Raw genomic sequence first — 20,230 nt, 5'->3', positions numbered from 1 at the left:
GAGCAAGAGGGTTGTGGGTCCTGGGCTCAGGAGGACTCTGCAAGGGACATGCTGCTCAGGCTGGGAAGCAAACCCAGCTCAGGGATATGAATGCCACTCAGTGCCTCCCCCAGCAGCTCGTCTGTGGCCGTGCAGGGTGATCTCACTGGTTTTGTAAGACATGTTTGGGTGCTGCACTGGGTCCAGTCTGTAGAAGTCCAGTGATGGGAACAGGAATCCCTCAGCAGGCTCCTGCCCCTGTGTCTGCAGAGTCCCCTGGGCTTGCAGAAACTGCTTGGGGGTTCACACCCAGATTTAGCCCTTCATCTCTGGGTCACTTCAACTCTGACAGCCCCACGTCCACTGGGCTCCGTTCACTCCTGACCTCTTGGAACATGATATCACTGCAGCTCCCCTGTGCTCTTCTGTCAGCTCCTGAGTCCTTCCTGAAAAACAACCCTCTGCCACCAGCCCTGCCGCAGCCTGGAGAGCTCCAGGCAGGTCAGTTGGAGCCCATTCACAACGTGTGGGTGCTGCCCACAAGATAGAACACCTGAGCTGTTCCTCAGCACCTGGAACACCTCACTGGGACCCTGATCTCACCCCACTGTGTCTGTTGGACAAACAAGCGAAGCATCAGGGGGTTTTGAGTCTGTTCCTTGGGCATGGGCTTGAGAGTGCTTCTGGAAAAAGCCTGAACCCTTTGGGCAATGCCCTGAGGAGATTCCCTTTCCTGATGGAAATCCTGCTAGAGAGGCAAGCTCTTTCAAAGACCTGCTGTGCAAGGATTCCATACAGAGGAGCCTCAGCTGCAGCTCCAGAGAAGGTGTCAGAGGGGATGAAACACCAGACTGAAATATTACTGCTGGGTCATTTTTAATGTTAAAATACAGAGAGAGGTGGAAATTCATTTACAGGGTCTCAAGGTGAAGCCAGAGAGGTAGGTAAGGGATTTATTCCTCACTCTCCAAACTCCAGTCATGAGTTCCATGTTCCTCATGCTGTAGATGAGGGGGTTCACTGCTGGAGGCACCACCGAGTACAGAACTGCCACCAGCATGTCCAGGGCTGGGGAGGAGATGGAGGGGGGCTTCAGGCATGCAAAAATACCAGTGCTGATAAACAAGGAGACCACGGTGAGGTGAGGGAGGCAGGTGGAAAAGGCTTTGTGCCGTCCCTGCTGCGAGGGGATCCTCAGCACAGCCCTGAAGATCTGCACATAGGACACCACAATGAACACAAAACACCCAAAGAATAAAGAGGCACTAGCAATGAGAAGAGAAGCTTCCCTGAGGTGGGTGTCTGAGCAGGAGAGCTTGAGAAGCTGAGGAACTTCACAGAAGAATTGGTTCACAGCATTGCCATGGCAGAGGGGCAGGGAAAATGTATTGGCTGTGTGCAGCACAGCATAGAGAAACCCACTGGCCCAGGCAGCTGCTGCCATGTGGACACAAGTTCTGCTGCCCAGAAGGGTCCCGTAGCGCAGGGGGTGGCAGATGGCAACGTAGCGGTCATAGGCCATGACTGTGAGAAGAAAGAACTCTGCTGACATTAGAAAGAAAAAGAAAAGGACCTGAGAAACACATCCTGTGTAGGAAATAGCCCTGATTTCCATCAGCAAGTTAGCCATGGCTTTAGGGACAGTGGTGGAGATGCAGCCCAGATCAGTAAGAGAGAGGTTGAGGAGGAGGAAGTACATGGGGGTGTGGAGGTGGTGGTCACAGGCTATGGTGATGATGATGAGGCCATTGCCCAGGAGAGCAGTCAGGTAGATGCCCAGGAAGAGCCAGAAGTGCAGGAGCTGCAGCTCCCGCGTTTCTCCCAATGCCAGAAGCAGGAACTGACTGATGGAGCTGCTGTTGGACATTTTCTTCTTCTGGACCTGGGGGCATTTTCCTAAGGAGGAAAACACAGAGGAATAATACACCACTTTTTTCTGAGCAAAGCCACTCCGTTGTTCACAGACATCCTGCTACCTCAGCCAGTCCCAAGCCATTTGCTTGATTTCTCAGTCCTATCTGGATGTTCTTTGAGAGGCAGGAGACCTCTGCCCACGTGCTGCCATGGAGTCTTTCTACTGCCACGGGTTGTGCACTAGTTTGAGGTGTAGAAATCCTCTTAGGACAAGCCAGGCAGAGGGCAGACCTAGGACCTCTTCTTTTTCCAGTCCCAAGGTGGAAACTTGATGGAGGAGGCAGAACACGGCCCCTCTCTGAAAGAAACAAAGGAATAGCAGAGGAAACTGGCAGCCCACGAGTGGTGGAGCAGCACTCCCTGGGACACTACATGAGAGCCATGCCTCTCTGCAGGGAGACCACACAAGCCCAGTGGGGTAGATCAAGCAGACAGTCAGGCCTGGTGAAGGTGAGACCTCCTAAAGAATGTCAGCTCCTTGCCTAGCAGACGATGCCTAGAAGTCATTAGGATGAAGGAGCACAAGTGAGCTGCCTGACAATGTCTCTGCTGCTTAAAGCTGTGTTTCCAGCACGTGTGTCCTGCCTTCAGCTTCAGCTCCCTCTCAGTGTGTCACACCCACCTCTGGGGCTGGAATGCAGGTGTTCCAGCAGTGCCAAACAAGGGGCAGGATCTATGGGGCAGGATGTGTGGGGCAGGATGTTCTGAGAGTTTCCCAAAAGCTACTCAGAGGAACTGATACTCCCAGACCTCTACACTGCATGGAACTGAGAAAGCTGAGAGCTGGAGAACAAACCTACATGGTGATAACTCTGAGAGTGGGAGAACACGAACAGCAGCAAGGAAAACAATCTAAAGAATGACCAGAACAAAAGGAACCTAAAATATCCCTGGGAAGGATGAAGGGCACAGACAACATGACCCAAAAGATCACCCACCCAGTCAAGGTGGGAGAGCGTCCAGCAGCTGTCTCTTGGATCTTAGGGTGCAGTGCCAGGAGTTTGGGGGTTTCTGGGAGAAGAGGGGAGCTGGGGTGGAAGCACAGGCAGGAGGGAGCAAGGCTGAGACTCTGCTCTCTATGCTCTCGGGTCACCTGTACAAAGACCCCACAGCTTGGCTAGTACCACCCAGGTTTCACCCACCCTCATCACACCCAGCACAAACCTGTAGCCCTTGTCATGTGGAGGTGACGTCTGCTCTGACGATGAGTCTCCAGCAGCCCCTGAAGGCTCCACTCTTTCTGAAGTGTCCCAGGGATTCGAGCAGAAAGGGAACTAAAGGCTCCTGATGCATCGTGTCCCTCCTGGTTTGCAGAGCGTGAGAACAAGATAATTGACTCCCTGGTGGGATGGAAGCTCTGAGCTGGGGAGGACTCAGTACAAGGAAAGGAGAGGGAGAGATCATTCTGCAATTAGTGTCACAGACAAAAGAGAGTCAGCACAGAATAAAGGAAAGAAAACTAATTAATTACACCACACTACACACCCAGGGACACCTGAGTCAGATAATAAGTACAACTAAATCTTACAACACCTCCCTCACCCCCCTCCTCTCAGCAGACTTCACTTCACTCAGGATTGCTCTCCCTTCTTCCCCCCAGGATGGTGAAGGGTGTTGGGAGCGATGGGAGTTTTGGTCAGTTCCTCACCAGCTGTTTTCCATCTCAGGAGGGGGCATTCATTCCTCACCCCCTTCCCCTGCTGCACCCTGGGGTCCCACCCACAGCAGACAGTCCTCTAGGAACTTCTCCAACCTGAGTCCTTTCCCACGGGGCTTCGGCTCTTCCTCAGCTGCCCCAGAGTGGGTCACTGCTGCGGGGTGCAGACATGACATCATAGAATGTCTCTCAGTCTCTCAAGCCCAGACTGCTCCAGCCTGGTCCTCCAGGGAGTCACAAGCCCCCCCAACCCAAGAAAACCTGCTCCAGCATGGGTGTCTCTGTCTCTCTGTCTGTCTCCCGCTCTATACCAACTGCACATCTTCTGCCAGGGCTTGCTTTGTGAAAATAAACCTCAACACTACTTCATCACCTCTAGAAGCATGAATTTCCCTTCGTGAACCTGTGCTGGCTGGGCCTGATCCCCTGGTTGTCATATATTTGCTCTCTGATTACCCACAGGATGACTTGCCCCATAATCTTCCCTGGCACTGAGGTCAGTCTAATAGGCCTGGAGATCCCTGGATCTTGCCCAGGATCTTTAGTATAGATGGGCATCACATGAGCAAGTCTCCAGTCATCTGGTACCTCTCTGGTTGCCCATGGCTGCTGAGAGATGATGGAGAGGAGCCCAGCAACCGGATCCGCCGGTTCCCTCAGTGCTCTCGGGCGGATCCCATCTGGCCCCAGGGACTTGTGACAGTCCAGCTGGAATAGTAGGTCTGTAACTGGTTTGAGCCAGCTTGGCTGAGTAGAGAGATCCAGGACGATATGAGATGATTGATGATGATGATGATGATGATGATGATGATGATGATGATGATGATGGTGGTGGTGGTGGGAGCGGGCAACTCACTGGTGTCCTTCCTCCTTCCCCAGGGCTGCGGGCGGCCGTGACGCTGGTGGAGTCCGGAGGGGCCTCCAGACACCCGGGGGGCCCCTGCGCCTCCTCTGCAAGGGCTCTGGCTTCACCTTCAGCAGCAACAACATGGGCTGGATGCGCCAGGCACCCGGCAAGGGGCTTGAGTACGTCGCGAGTATTCACAGCAGTGGTGGTTACACCTACTACGCACACTCGGTCAAGGGCCGGTTCAGCATCTCCAGGGACAACTCCCAGAGCACGGTGACGCTGCAGATGAACAGCCTCAGGGACGGTGACACGGCCACCTACTACTGCGCCAAATACGCTGGTAGTTATGCTGCTTATGTTGGTGGAGTCCCCGACCCCATCCCCGTGTCCCCACCTCCACAGAGAACAAGTCTGCCCCATTCTCAACCAATTTTGACCCAACTTGGAGTGTTTCTGTCCCAAATCTCCCCCAGTTCCCTTCAGAACCCAACTGTGGGGCCTACCGACCCCTTGAGGCCTTTGCCCAACCCTTGGCCATTGGCCTCCAGCTGTGACCGTTTCCCTCCAACCTCAACGTTCTTCAACCCAACCCCTCAACTGGTCCCCTCAACACTCAACTGGTCCCCCCACCCCTTGTCCCTTGGGCCCCTGTCCCAGGCCGGGTGCCGAGGGCTGAGGCTGAGGAGAACCGAGCGCCATTGGGCCAAGGAGAGAGAAGATGGAAGCCGAGGGGTGGGGGAACAGGCTCAGGGGACTCAGGCTACACACTTGAGGCCCAAACCACACCAATTACCACCAGCACCACCAGTAGTACCACCAGCATATTTCACACAGTAGTAGGTGGCCGTGTCACCGTCCCTGAGGCTGTTCATCTACAGCGTCACCGTGCTCTGGGAGTTGTCCTTGGAGATGCTGAACTGGCCCTTGACCGAGGGCGTGTAGAGGCTGCTGTTACCAGTGTTACCAGTCCCCACCACCCACTCTAGTCCCTTCTTGGGTGCTTGTGGCACCCATGCCATGTAGGTGTAGCTGAAGTCGAAGCCAGAGCCCTTGCAGACGAGAGGCAGGGACCCCCCGGGTGCCTTGAGACCCGTCTGTACTCCACCAGCGTCACCGCCGCCTGCAGCCCTAGGAAAGGAGGAAGGACACCAGTGAGTCGCCCGCTCCCACCAGCACCCTCCATGTCTGTGTCCTCGTCCTTTGAGGGGAGCAAATTTTGCTGGAGGCCCATCCGGACTCCAACAGTGTCACATCTGGAAAAATAGGAGGATTTTGGAGGAATACGAGGTAATTTGGTGGGAAATGACGGAATTTTTGAGGAAAATGAGGGAATTTACGGGTAAAAAATGAGATTTGGGGGTAAATAAGGGGTGAGGCTGGTGGAGTCTGGACGGGTCTCCAGACACCTGGGGGTTCCGTGCGCCTCCTCTACAAGGGCTCTGGCTTCACCTTCAGCAGCAATGACATGATTTGGGCACATGAGGCACCTGGGAAGGGGCTCGAGGTCATCGCATATATTACCAGTGGTGGCAGCAGGTACTATGTGCCCTCGGTCAAGGGCCGGTTCAGCATCTCCAAGGACAACTCCCAGAGCACGGTGACGCTGCAGATGAACAGCCTCAGGGACGGTGACACGGCCACCTACTACTGCACCAAACGTGCTGGTGGTGTTACTGTTGGTGTTGCTGGTGGCCCTGACCCCGTTCCCATGTCCCCACCTGCCTGGAGAAAAAGTTTGCCCCATTCTCAACCTCTTTTGACCGATTTTTGCGTGGTTTTGGCCCAAATCTGCCCCAGTTTCCTTCAGAACCCAACAGTGGGGCCTACGGACCCCTTGAGGCCTTTGCCCAACCCTTGGCCATTGGCCTCCAGCTTTCCCCAGCCCCATCAGATGTGACCATTCCTGGGCCCTGAGACCCCCAGAGCCAGATTTGATCCCCTCAAAGGACGAGGACACGGACATGGAGGGTGCTGCTGGGACTGGGCGACTCACTGGTGTCCTTCCTCCTTCCCCAGGGCTGCAGGCGGCCGTGATGCTGGTGGAGTCTGGAGGGGCCTCCAGACACCCGGGGGGTCCCTGCGCCTCCTCTGCAAGGGCTCTGGCTTCACCCTCAGCAGCTTCCCCATGCAGTGGGTGCGCCCCGCTCCCGGGAAGACCCTTGAGTGGGTTGCACAGATTAACAGTGCTGGGAGCAGCACATGGTACAGGTCATCGTTCCAGGGCCGGTTCAGCATCTCCAGGGACAACTCCCAGAGCACGGTGACGCTGCAGATGAACAGCCTCAGGGACGGTGACACGGCCACCTACTACCGACCCTGGACCGACGGCGCTGTGGCGGTTTGGCCCTGGCTAGAGATCAAATGCCCACCCAGCCACTCGCTCACTGCCCCTCTCAGCCAGAAAGGGGAGACAATCTCTCTTGGGAGGCTTGGGACTGGAGAGAAAGACAGAGGGATCACTCTCCAGGGACTGCAACGGGCAGAAGAGACTCAGCACAGAATCAAGGAAAGAAAAGGGATTTATTACACTGCAACTGCTACCCCCAGAGACCCGGAACGGAGAGAAGAATGGGAAGCGGCCAGGGCTTAAGGCACCTTCCCCCCACCCCTCCCCTGCTCAGCAAACTGAAACTCCATCACCATTGGACTCCCTTCCTCCCCCAACATGGCCTGGGGAGGGGCAGGGAATGGGCACTGTGGTTCTGGGCGTTCCTTACCAGCTGCTTTCTTGCCCCAGATCTCAACGCTTCTCCTTCCCCCCACCCCTCCTCTCTTCGCACACTTGACTTTAATCAGACCCCAAATTAGAACAATTTTCCCATCCAATTCCCCCCAGATTCAATATTCCCACAGCAATTTGCCTGCAGATTATTTTTCACTCAATAAAAATCACTAAAAATTCAATTTTGGGCCAATTTTGGTTTCCAAAATTCTATTTTTCCCTCAAAAAACAAATTAATTCAGCAAAATTTTCAATTCCAAAATAAAAAATAATCCAAATTCCCCAAAATTGACTATTTTCCCCTTTTTTGACCCTTCAAGTGCCTTGGCATGAATTTTTGGGTTGGAAACTACCAAAACACCCTAAAAATTGACATTTTTGGCTCAGCAGATTGCACCGCCCTAATTAAAACCCCACAAAATTAAAATAAAATTCCCCAAATTCTCCCTAAAAATCAAATTTCTCACCTCAAAATGGAGTTTCCCACCCCCAAAACACCATAATTTGACCGAACGATGGCTTCGAGGGTGGGATTTTGGGGGAGTGTGTTGACCCTCGTCCCCTTCCCCACCAGCCCCTGCCATGGGAAGGTAAATTTTGCGGCAAAAAAGGCCAAAACTGGTCCTGGCGAGATGATGGTGACAAGGACTTACCTGAGGAGACAGTGACAACGATCCCGGCACCCCAAAAATCAATATTACCAGTATAACCACCGCGATTCATGCCCGGCGCTTCCCCTCCCAAAATTTTTTGGGTTTTAAAATCTTTCAAAATTTTTTAAAACAAACCACATTATGGGTGTGCCTGTGAGCTATCTGATATTCATGGGAGGGTGGCTACCAAGGCCCCCTCCTCCTCTCACCTGCAACACCTCATTATGCAAATCACCCCCCACCCCTATGCCCCATAAGCACCTCCCGACCCTATCGTGGCGCCATCAACCCCCTCCCCAAACCCACCACCCATCACCATGGGCACCCGCTGGGCCTCCAAAATCCTCCTCTTCCTCATTGCCCTCCCAGGAAACGAGGGGGTGGTGAGGACGTGGCGATGGAGATGATGATGATGATGATGATGATGATGATGATGATGATGATGATGATGATGATGGTGGGAGCAGGTAACTCACTGGTGTCCTTCCTCCTTCCCCAGGGCTGCCGGCGGCCGTGACGCTGGTGGAGACCGGAGGGGCCTCCAGACACCTGGGGGGTCCCTGCGCCCTATAAGAAACCCCGACCCCATCGTGGCACCATCACCCCCCTCCCCAAACCCACCACCCATCCCCATGGGCACCCGCTGGGCCTCCCCCATCCTCCTCTTCCTCGTCGCCCTCCCAGGTAACGAGGGGGTGGTGAGGACGTGGTGATGGAGATGATGATGATGATGATGATGATGATGATGATGATGATGATGATGATGATGATGATGATGATGATGATGATGATGGTGGGAGCGGGCGACTCACTGGTGTCCTTCCTCCTTCCCCAGGGCTGCGGGCAGCCGTGACGCTGGTGGAGTCCGGAGGGGCCTCCAGACATCCAGGGGGTCCCTGCACCTCCTCTGCAAGGGCTCTGACTTCACCTTCAGCGACACCGGCATGGGATGGTTGCGTCAATCACCTGGGAAGGGACTGGAGTACGTGGCGGGGATCGGCAGCACTGGTAGAGGCACCAGCTATGCACCATCTCTCCGGGACTGGTTCACCATCTCCAGGGACAACTCCCAGAGCACGGTGACGCTGCAGATGAACAGCCTCAGGGATGGTGACACGGCCACCTACTACTGCGCCAAAAGTATTGATGGTAATTTTGGTGCTGGTGGTCACAACCCCATCCCTGTATCCCCAACTCCCAGGATAACCATTCTGGCCCATCATCAACACTTTCTGACTCACCTTTGAGTATTTTCAGCCCAAATCTTGCCCACTGTTGTTCAGAACCTGCCTGTGGTGCCCATCAACCCCTTGAGCCCTGTGCCCAACCATTGGCCACAGGGTCAGCACTTGGCCCGAAGCAGCCCGAGCTGGGGCCAGAATGGCAAAGCTGGGCCAGGCGTTGCTCCAAGGGCCGAGGGTTGGGGTGACCAGTTGAGGGTTGGGGTGAAAAGAGTTGAGTTTGGAGGGAACTGGTCAAAGCTGGAGGCCAGTGGCCAAGAGATGGTTCAACAGAGTCAACTCTTGATCCAACCATGAAAGATCCCGGGGTGTTGGGGGTTCCCAGGAAGGGGCTGGAGATGGTTTCCACGCCCGATACGCATCATCAGTGAAGGACGATGACACGGCCACCTACTACTGTGCCAGAGATGGTGGTGGTGGTGGTGATGGTGGTCACTACCCCATCGCCATGTCCCCACCTCCCAGCATCTCCCTGGTGTCCTGGCACAAAGATCCAGGTCTTGTTCCAGGCACAAAACCCAAAACCTTTGGAATTTCACCCAAAATCCTCTCTGGATTCCTGTCTGTGACTCATCTGGTTTCACCTCCAGTAGCTCAAGGATGTTCTCTGTGCCCGAGAAACTGGGAATTCTTCCAAATCCTCATCTCTTCCCCCAAATCCTCACATTTCCCCCAAAATCCACTTTTTCCCCCAAATTCCAACACATTCTCCTCTGAATTCCCTCATTTCCCCCTAAAATCTCTCATATTCTATCCAAATTACCGAATTTCCTCTAAATTCCCTCATATTCCTCTCAAATCCCCTCCTTTCCCTTCTAATTCTGTCATTTTACATAGAATTCCCTGTTTTTCCCATTAAATTCCCTAATTTAATCCCTAATTCCCTCGTATTCCTCCCAAATTCCCTTATATTCCCCACAATTTCCTCATTTTGCCCCAAATTTCCCTCTTCCTCCAGGAATTCTGTCATATCCCCCAACAAATTCCCACATTTCTCCCCAAATTCCTTCATATTCCTCCCAAAAATCCCTGATTTCCCCTAAATTCCCTCATTTCCCTACAAAATTCCCTAATTGCCCCCAATTTTTTAAATTTTCTCCTCTAAATCCCCTCATTTTTTCCTCAAAGCGCCTTAATTTCTGGCCAAAATTCCCTAATTCCCCCCAAATTCCCCCATTTCCAGCAAAATTCCTTTGCTACCCCAAGTTTTCCCACTTTTCCCAATAAAATTCCCTCCCCCCTCCCAATTCCCACTTATTCCCCAAATGCCCCAGATTTCCCCCAAATACGGAGGGGGGAGACACAGGGCAAAGCTCAATTCTGGCCTCAGTGATGAGGTCATAATTAATTAAAAGGAAAAGAAGGTATCAAGCACAGCTGGCAGTTAATTAATTATTTGGGGTAAACGTGTGATCATGCCTTGCAATTAATTAATTAATGGCAAATAAGAGATCAATGTAGAGGCTTTCATTAAGTAATTGGGGTTAAGAAGTGATATGGCACAGCTTGCAATTAATTAATTAGGGGCAAAGAAGCAAACCAGGTAGATAAGGTAATTAATTAATTGAGTGTAAAGAAGCGATCAGGGCTTGTAATTAACTAAGGGCACAGAAGTGATCAGGTTTCACCATACCGCCCCTGCTTAGTTAATTGATTAATTCGCCAATTCTCAAGCTCCCTGGGGGACCTGGAATTAATTAATTAATTAATTGGTTGTTTTGCCAAATGGCCGCTTCCCCAGAGAGATACCGCCCTTCATTAGTTAATGAATTCATTAATTGTTCTGGCCGTACACCTGATCGTCGTCTTCCCAAAGTACCCCTGTAATTAATTATTAGCTGATGATTGTTTTTTGGCTGTACAGCTGCTGCGGGATCCCTGGGGTAACTTTCAGGTCTGTTAACTAACTAACTAATTAATTAATTAGCCAAATGGATTCCCTGGAGACACACACACACAAACTGGGTGCTCTCATTAGCATTCCGATTCCCAACGCGAGGTAATGAGCCCCAATCTCCCTCCCCATCCGCCTGGCCTCATTATGCAAATCACCTCCCACCCCTCCACCCTATAAGAACCCCCCGACCCCTGTCAAGGCGTCATCACCCCCCTCCCCAAAGCCACCACCCATCGCCATGGGCACCCACTGGGCCTCCCCCATCCTCCTCTTCCTTGTTGGCCTACCAGGTAATGAGGGGGTGGTGAGGACGTGGCGATGGAGATGATGATGATGATGATGATGATGATGATGATGATGATGATGGTGGGAGCGGGTGACTCACTGGTGTCCTTCCTCCTTCCCCAGGGCCGGGGGGTCCCTGCACCTCCTCTGTAAGGGCTCTGGCTTTGATTTCAGCAGCACCTACATGAGCTGGGTGCACCAGGCGCCCGGGAAGGGGTTGGAGTGGGTCGCAGTTATTAACAGCGTTGGAGGCACAGACTACACGCCGAAAATCAAGGGCTGGTTCAGCATCTCCAGGGACAACTCCCAGAGCACGGTGACGCTGCAGATGAACAGCCTCAGGGACGGTGACACGGCCACCTACTACTGCACTAAATGTGTTGATACTGGTGGTGATTATCCTGGTGGCCCCAACCCCAATCCCGTGTCCCCACCTCCCTGGAGAACAATTCTGGCCCATTATCAACACTTTCTGACCCATTCTGAGTATTTTCAGCCGAAATCTCACCCACTGTTGTTCAGAACCTGCCCGTGGTGCCCATCAACACCCTGAGCTCTTTGCCCAACCCTTGGCCATTGGCCACATGGAGCCAAACATGGTCAGCTCTTGGCCCGAATCCACCCAAGCTGGTGGCAGAATGGCAAAGCCGGGCAAGGCGTCGCTCCAGTGGCCGTGGGTTGGGGTCACTAGTTGTGGTTTGGGGTGACCAGTTGTAGGTTGTGGTGACCAGTTGAAGGGTGGGCTGATCGGCTGAGTTTTGCAGGGAAAAGTGTTGAGGTTGGGGGGACTGGTCAAAGCTGGAGGCCAGTGGCCAAGAGATGGGTCAGCTGGGTCAACTCTTGATCCAACCATCAAAGACCCTGGGGAGTTGGGGATTCCCTGGGAAATGGGCTGCTCATCTGTAGCCCAGACTTGCTCCCCTTGCAGGACGAGGACACGGACGTGGAGGCGACTTCCTGGCTCTCTCTCCTCAGCCAAGCTGGCTTCCTTCCTGGCCCACTCCTCTTCCCACAGCCTGGCACAGCCTGTTCTTGTGCCGCCAAGATTTCCTTCTGGAGCAGCATCCACCCCTCCTGGGCTCCTTTGCCCTCAAGGGCTGCCTCCCCTGGGATCTTCTCCAGCAGCTGGCTGAGCAGCCCAAAGGCAGCCCTAGGGCAGCCTGAGCTGGCTGTTCTGCTCTCTCCCTTCCTGCCTTCTCCCAGCACTGAGAATTCTCTCAGCTCATGGTCACTGTGCCCCAGGCGTCCTCCACCCTTCCCATCCCCCAGTGGGCCTTCTCTGGGTACAAACAACAAGCCCAGCAGGGCCCCTGCAGAGGCACTTTGGCTGGGCATCTGCCTGGGGCTCTCTGCAGACCCCCTTTAATGGCTTCATTTGTGCACTTGCCATGGGTTCTCTACAGACTCCCTATAATTAATTAATTAATTACCAGATTTCTTCATTATTTTCACAGTGAGCCTGCCATGGACACACTATAGACTCCTTGATTAACTGATTTCTTGATTACTTTTGCCGGGTGTCTGACATGGACTCCCTGGTTTCCCCATTTAATTCCTGTCCCCTGACACCCAGCCTCAGACTTAATCCCAGTAGAGGCTGATGTTGTGGACATGGAGTGTGCTGGTGGGACTGGGCAACTCACTGGTGTCCTTCCTCCTTCCCCAGGGCTGTGGGCAGTCGTGATGCTGGTTGAGTCCAGATGGGCCTCCAGACACCCGGGGTGTCCCTGTGGTTGTGGCCCCGACCCCATCACCGTGTCCACACCTCCCCAGGGGGACATTCATGGCCCTGATTTTGTCTCTCCCTGACCCAAGCTGGACCCAACAAGCACGGGTCCCACCCGCACAGTCCGTGTCCGAGTCCTCGTCCTTCAGGAGGAACAAGTCTGGATCGAGCCTTTGACATCGCTCCAGCATCTGGAGTGAGGAGTTGAGGTCTGGGGCAAAGCCAGTCAAGATTTTGGTTGATCAGTTGAGGTTTTGGTCAAATGATCAACTCTGAGTGGGGCTGGGGAGAGCTGGAGGCCAGTGTCCCAGGTTTGGGTCCCAGGGCAGGTGTTTGGGGCCAGGACGGTCACGGTGTGGCTCTGCTGCCAAGGTTTGGGGTGATGGGTTGGGGTTTGGGCCAACTACTACTTCAGCAAAGCTGGTGCTGGTGCTGATGCTGGTGGAGTCCCTGATCCCATCCCTGTGTCCCCACTTCCCTGGGAACAATTTTGAGCTGCAACATCAACTGGTTTTGACCCATTGAGTCACCCGGTCTCCCCAACACCCTCCTCATCTGTATCATTGTCCCTCGGGAGGAACAAGTCTGGGTTGAGCTACTGACAATGCTCCAAGGGCCAAGGTTTGGGGTGACCAGTTGTGGATTGGGGTGAGCAGTTGAGAGTTGGGCTGGAGAGTGTTGAGGTTGGGGGGAACCAGTCAGAGCTGGAGGCCAATGGCCAAGGGTTGGGCAGGGGGGACAAGCAGCTGGTGGGAACCACAGGCAGGTTCTGAACAACCGTGGGTGAGATTTGGGCAAAAACCACCCAAAGACTGGTCAGAATAGGATGATAATGGGGCTGATATTGTTCTGCAGAGAAGTGGGGACACAGGGAGGGGGTTGAGGCCACCAGCATCATCAGCACCATAAACATCACCAGCTCTGGCGCAGTAGTAGGTGGCCGTGTCAGCGTCCCTGAGGCTGTTCATCTGCAGCGTCACCGTGCTCTGGGAGTTGTCCCTGGAGATGCTGAACCGGCCCTTGACCGAGGGTGCGTAGTCTGTGCTACCAGAGCTGTCGATACCTGCAACCCACTCCAGCCCCTTCCCGGGTGCCTGACGCAACCACCCCATGGCGAATTTGCTGAAGTCGAAGCCAGAGCCCTTGCAGAGGAGGCGCAGGGACCCCCCGGGTGTCTGGAGGCCCCTCCGGACTCCACCAGCGTCACGGCCGCCCGCAGCCCTGGGGAAGGAGGAAGGACACCAGTGAGTCGCCCGCTCCCACCATCATCATCATCATCATCATCATCATCATCATCATCATCATCATCATCATCATCATCATCATCATCATCCTCTCCATCCAAGGATGGGAGCAACACAGTCTACGTGCCGTCAGTCAAGGGGCGTTTCAGCATCTCCAGGGACAACTCCCAGAGCACGGTGACGCTGCAGATGAACAGCCTCAGGGACGGTGACACGGCCACCTACTACTGTGCCAAAGAAGCTGGTGATTATGGTAGTGGTGGGGACTTGTGGTCGGGCCTGGAGGTGTCCCTGACCCTGTCACTGTGTCCCCACCTCCCTGGAGAACAATTTTTGCTCATTATCAGCATTTTCTAACCCAACTTTGAGTATTTTCAGCCCAAATCTTGCCCATTGTTTTTCAGAACCTGCCTGTGGTGCTCACCAACCCCTTGAGCCCTTTGCCCAGCCCTTGGCCATTGGCCACATGGAGCCAAACATGGTCAGTGCTTGGCACGAAGCAGCTCGAGCTGGGTCAGAATGACAAAGCTGGGCAACGTGTCGCTCCAGGGACCAAGGGTTGGGTAAATGGCTCAAGGGCTGGTGGGAACCACAGGCAGGTTTTGAAGGAAACTGGTGAGGATTTGAGCTTAAAATACTCAACAATTGGTCAAAAAGTGCTGATAATGGGTCAAAATTTTTCTCCAGGTGGGGGGGACACGGGGACGGATTGCTGTGGCATCCCTGCAATGCCCAAATTCTTCTCCTTGCAGCAGGTAACCATCTAGTCATGTCTGAGCTGCCTTGATGTGTGGGTGTTGTGCTGGAACCTTTTGTCATGGTATCTCCCTAGAAGATTTAGAAGATTTGAGAGAGAGAGAGAGAGAGACAGACAGTGTGCAGCAGGGGAAGGGGGTGTGGATTTCCACCCCCCCAGCTAAGAAGGAAAACAACTCGGGAGCAACTGACTGAAACCACATTCCCCCAATCCCTGCCCCTCCCTGTGTCACTGTGGGGTGGATGACAGGAGAAAAATCATGACTAAAGTGAAGTGTGCTAAGAAGGGAGGGATGGGGGAAGGTGCTTCAAGACCTGGTCACTCTTCTCATTACCTGACTCTGGTGTCACTGGGTGTGTAGCTGTAGTGTAATAAATTACTTTTCTTTCCTTTATTCTGTGTTGAGTTTGTTTTGCCCGTGACACTAATTGCAGAGTGATACCTCTCTGTCCTTATGTCAAATCCTAAGCCTCCCAGTACATATGTTTTCCCCTTTCTGGCTGAAAAGGGGAGTGATAGGGGGATTTTGATGGGCATTTGGCCTCTAGCCAGGGCCAAACCATTTCAGTCCTCCACAGACTGTGGAGGGGCATAAAGTCCCTGTATTGCACATGAAAAACCTGTTAGGGAAGACACTCTGGGATGTTCCTTCTTCAGACAAAGGCAAACCCATCCACAGGATTGCTTTTGCTCAGGGATTTTGGTCCACTTGGTGGGGGATGTGAAAGAATGGGGAAGTCCAGTGTGTACCCAAAGGGGTTGTAGTTCTAGGTAAGGATAGACAGTAAATTTTTGGTGTATAACTAAAGGGGTCCATGGCAGATGTTCTACATAATAGATCAGCATCCCCAATACTCTGAAAATGTAAGGTCTGGCCATGATGTGTATGGTGTGGAAACAGGGGTGGATAATGTCCTGGTTCTGGCAGTCTGTCTTTGCTGTCAGACAGCACTCTGTAATTGTCAGGTCAATAAGGTACCCTGTGTTAGCACTGGCTGTCAGTGTAACTGGCCAATATTATTCTACCTTCATGGTGAATTTTGTCAGCAAACTGTCCTTTTCCCCTTCTGTCATGGTGGGAAAGCATTGCCATTACAGGCAAGTCCTCGATTTGTTCAGCTGATGAAAATGTTCTTGTAATTTTTTTATTAATAAAAGGGTAAAAAGAAAAGAGGAAAATTATGGCTCTGTGGAAACAGACATGATGCAAAGAAAGCACAGCTCATCATTACATGGAAGAGCAGAAGATACTGCATTAAGAATGAGACGAACGTTGACCACGTTTTTATAGCTTAAAAAAAACTAGAGTGAAACCAAAAAATAACAACTAAAACCCCTATTAAAAATGAACTGATCATAACAGGAGTTACATTTTCAGTGGTATGCAGAAGACAAGCAGTTTATTGCTGCTTAGAAACATCCAGTCATCAGTTTCCACATGGCATCCTTGAGCTCCTGGTTCCTCATGCTGTAGATGAGGGAGTTCACTGCGGGTGGAACCACCGAGTAAAGAAATGACACTACCAGGTCCAGAAATAGAGAGGAGATGGAGGGGGGCTTCATCTGCTGAATGCCTTCTTTGCCTCGGTCTTTACTCCGAAGGCTTCTCGGGACCCACAGATACCAGACGAAAGTAGCAGTGGTTGGGGAATGAACGGCTCACCTCTAGTTGAGGTAGGGGTAGTCCAGGAGCGACTCAAAGGATTGGATGCACACAAATCCATGGGTCCAGATGGGATACACCCACGTGTGCTGAGAGAACTGGCGGAGGTGATTGCGGAGCCACTCTCTATCATCTTCAATAGGTCCTGGACTACAGGAGAAGTGCCTGAAGATTGGAGAATAGCCAATGTGACTCCAGTCTTTAAAAAAGGCAAGAAGGAGGATCCCAGTAACTACAGGCCAGTCAGCCTCACTTCTGTCCCTGGAAAGGTGATGGAACAGTTTGTTTTGGATGCCATCTCCAAACAACTGGAAGAGAAGAAGGTTATGAGGAGTAGTCAGCATGGATTCACCAAGGGGAAATCGTGCTCGACCAATCTCATAGCCTTCTATGATGTCATCACCAACTGGGTGGACGGAGGGAGAGCAGTGGATGTCGTCTACCTTGACTTTAGCAAAGCTTTCGATACTGTCTCCCACGACATCCTGATAGAGAAGCTGAGGGAACAAGGGTTAGATGAGTGGACAGTGAGGTGGGTCGAGAACTGGCTGTCGGACCGGTCTCAGAGGGTCGTGATCAGTGGAGTAGAATCTGAATGGAGGCCTGTGACTAGTGGTGTTCCCCAGGGCTCGGTGTTGGGTCCAGTCCTGTTTAATATCTTCATTGACGATCTTGATGAGGGTATAGCATCCACCCTCAGCAAGTACGCCGATGATACAAAGCTGGGAGGATTGGCTGACATGCAGGAACACTGCGCTGCCATCCAGAGAGACCTGGACAGGCTGGAGAGCTGGGCTGGGAGAAACCAGATGAGGTTCAACAAGAGCAAGTGTAAAGTCTTGCACCTGGGGAGGAACAACCGACTGTATCAGTACAGGCTGGGGGATGACCTGCTGGAAAGGAGCTCTGTGGAGAAGGACCTGGGGGTCCTGGTTGATGACAGGTTGGCTATGAGCCAGCAGTGCGCACTGGTGGCGAAGAAAGCCAATGGGATCCTGGGATGCATCAGGAAGAGTATGTCCAGCAGGTCGAAGGAAGTGATCCTCCCCCTCTACTCTGCGTTGGTCAGGCCCCACCTGGAGTACTGTGTCCAGTTCTGGGCTCCATGGTATAAAAAAGACAGGGATCTCCTGGAGAGAGTCCAGAGAAGGGCCACGAAGATGATTAGGGGCCTGGAACATCTCCCTTATGAGGAAAGGCTGAGTAAGCTGGGTCTGTTCAGCCTTGAGAAAAGAAGGCTTAGGGGAGACCTAATTAGTGTTTATAAATATCTTAGACTTGGGACGCAGGGGGATTTGGCCAGCCCCTTTTCAGTGGTCTGTGGGGACAGGACTAGGGGCAATGGCTGTAAGCTGGAGCATAGGAAGTTCCGCACCAACATGCGGAAGAACTTTTTCACAGTGAGGGTGACGGAGCAGTGGAATAGGCTGCCCAGGGAGGTGGTTGAGTCTCCTTCTCTGGAGATATTCAAGTCTCATCTGGATGCCTATCTGTGTAATATGAGATAGGGAGCCTGCTTTGGCAGGGGGGTTGGACCCGATGATCTCTTGAGGTCCCTTCCAACCCCTAAGATTCTGTGATTCTGTGATTCTGTGATCATGTGTAGGAAATGGCCCTGGTATACCACAAGGAATTGGCCATGGATTTGGGAACCGTAGTGGAGATGCAGCTAAAGTCAAGTACAGAGAGGTTGAGGAGGAAGAAGTACATGGGGGTGTGGAGGTGGTGGTCACAGGCTATGGTGATGATAATGAGGCCATTGCCCAGGAGAGCAGCCAGGTAGATGCCCAGGAAGAGCCAGAAGTGCAGGAGCTGCAGCTCGCGTGTGTCTGCAAAGGGCAGGAGGAGGAACTGGCTGATGGAGCTGCTGTTGGACATCTGCTGACATTAAGTGTGGAGACCTGTCCAAGGAGGAAAAGGCAAAGAGAAATTAGGGAATCTTTCCTTGAGGAAAATCCCTTCCACTACTTATGGAATGCCCTCAGGTTGACTCTCTGTATTCAGGGAGAATTTTGTCAGGTCCCTTTTGGGAGGTCTGCTTTGTGGTGGCTTGATTCTACCACTGCTGGAAAGAGGGAAGTCCTACAGATTGGGGTCCTGAAGTGAGGGTCATCTCAAGGTCAGCCCCACCAATGGACATGCCCAGAGCCCCAGGTAACCAGGAGACAATAGCAGCAAGGACAGGAGAGGAAACAGGAAGAAATGCTCCAGCCCAGGCGGGAAGTACAGGGACAGACAGACAGGTACTCGGGGGTTTTTCCTCTCTGTGGGTTGGGCTGCCAAGGAGAAGGCTCAGCCTGAAACCCTGGCACTCTGTGTGCAGAGTCTGTGCTGGGTGGCAGAAACCAGGGGGTCGGTGAGGGAAAGGGTCTGCATTGCAAGGAATGTCAGGGAGGTACCAAATCCCCACTGTCAAGGCATTGCTGAGAGCAGCTCCTTCTCCCTCCCTGACAATGTCTCTTCTGCCTGCAGCTGTCCCTGCAGCTGCCTGTCTTTGCCCATCTCACCTCCCGCTCTGTGCTCACAGAGATCATCCAACCTGTCCTGTGCTCAGCTCTGCTCTGCAGACCCCTCCTGGCATCAGGGGAACCTCTGTGTGTGCAGGGCTCAGGAGAATCTCTAACAAGTCACAGAATCACAGAATCGCTGAATTGTAGGGGTTGGAAGGGACCTCGAGAGATCATTGGGTCCAACCTCCAGATCATCGGGTCCAAACCCTAATGAGCAATGAGTTTCCACTGCCTTCTGCAAAGTTATCGAGAAAACCTCAGCTCCCACTTCCCACCCAGTCACCAAGAGCAGAAAATTCAAAGAAAAGTCTCTTTACCTTTCTCCTCCAGTGAGCTCTCAGCATCCATCAGCACTCTCAGCCTCACAGGTCTCCCCTTGGTGCCTCCAGGCAGTGTCCCCAGCCCTGTGTGCTTGGCAAAGGAGCTGCTCCTGGGCAGAGCTGTCTCTCTGCAGCGCTGCCAGGTTGCCATGAGCTCTTTCCATCCCAGGAGCCTGACTCAGATCAGCAGGAGAAGACACGTTCTTGTAGGATCCCTCTTGGTGTCTCAGACCTCATGGGGATCACTCCCTGATCTCATCTCTGAGATCATTCTGCCTGGGAGCAGAATGATCAGGACAGAGAAATCAGGCAGGGAGAAAGCACAGGGGGAGGTCATGCAGCTGTTACTCTCACTGGCAATACAGACTTGACACCAACAATAAAATCAATCTATTGCATCACTAAATCCAAAGAGAGCAGAGAAATGAGAAAAAACAAAGAAATGAAATTTTTAAACACCCACCTATGACCCTACCTTCAAATATCCCAGGGTTCACTTCACTCTTTAACTCTCTATTGTCTCCAACTGAGTGGCACTGGGGGACAGGGAATGGGGGTTGGGGTCTGTTCATCACACATCGTCTCAGCTGCTCCTTCCTTCTCAGGGGGAGGGCTCCTCACTGTCTCCCCTTGCTCCAGCATTGGGTCCCACCCACGGGAGACAGTCCTCCATGAACCCCTCCAACGTGAGTCCTTCCCACATGGCTTCAAATCAGCACCAACTGCTCCAGGGTGGGTCACTTGAACGAGGTGCCGTCCTTCAGCAACAGACTGCTCCAGCCTGGGTCCTCCACAGCCCTGGCAGCAAACCT

General features: G+C 52.9%; 1 protein-coding gene across 1 annotated transcript in view; it reads right to left on the bottom strand.

The window, feature by feature from the left end:
• Positions 1–886: 886 nt before the first annotated feature.
• LOC311203003 (olfactory receptor 14A16-like) overlaps positions 887–20,230 on the bottom strand; it is a gene marked incomplete at both ends in the record, with an annotated part of 34,188 nt that continues 14,844 nt past the window's right edge. Inside the window, 3 exons of the mRNA XM_084277641.1 lie at positions 887–1,704; positions 1,825–1,875; positions 13,040–13,135. Of these exons, the coding sequence (XP_084133767.1) occupies positions 887–1,704; positions 1,825–1,875; positions 13,040–13,135 (965 nt within the window). The remainder of the gene's footprint in view (positions 1,705–1,824; positions 1,876–13,039; positions 13,136–20,230) is intronic.

Source organism: Gallinula chloropus (assembly GCF_964237585.1).
Source record: "Gallinula chloropus genome assembly, chromosome: 34".
Lineage (NCBI taxonomy): Eukaryota > Metazoa > Chordata > Aves > Gruiformes > Rallidae > Gallinula > Gallinula chloropus.
This window is presented reverse-complemented; position numbering and strand designations above follow the sequence as displayed.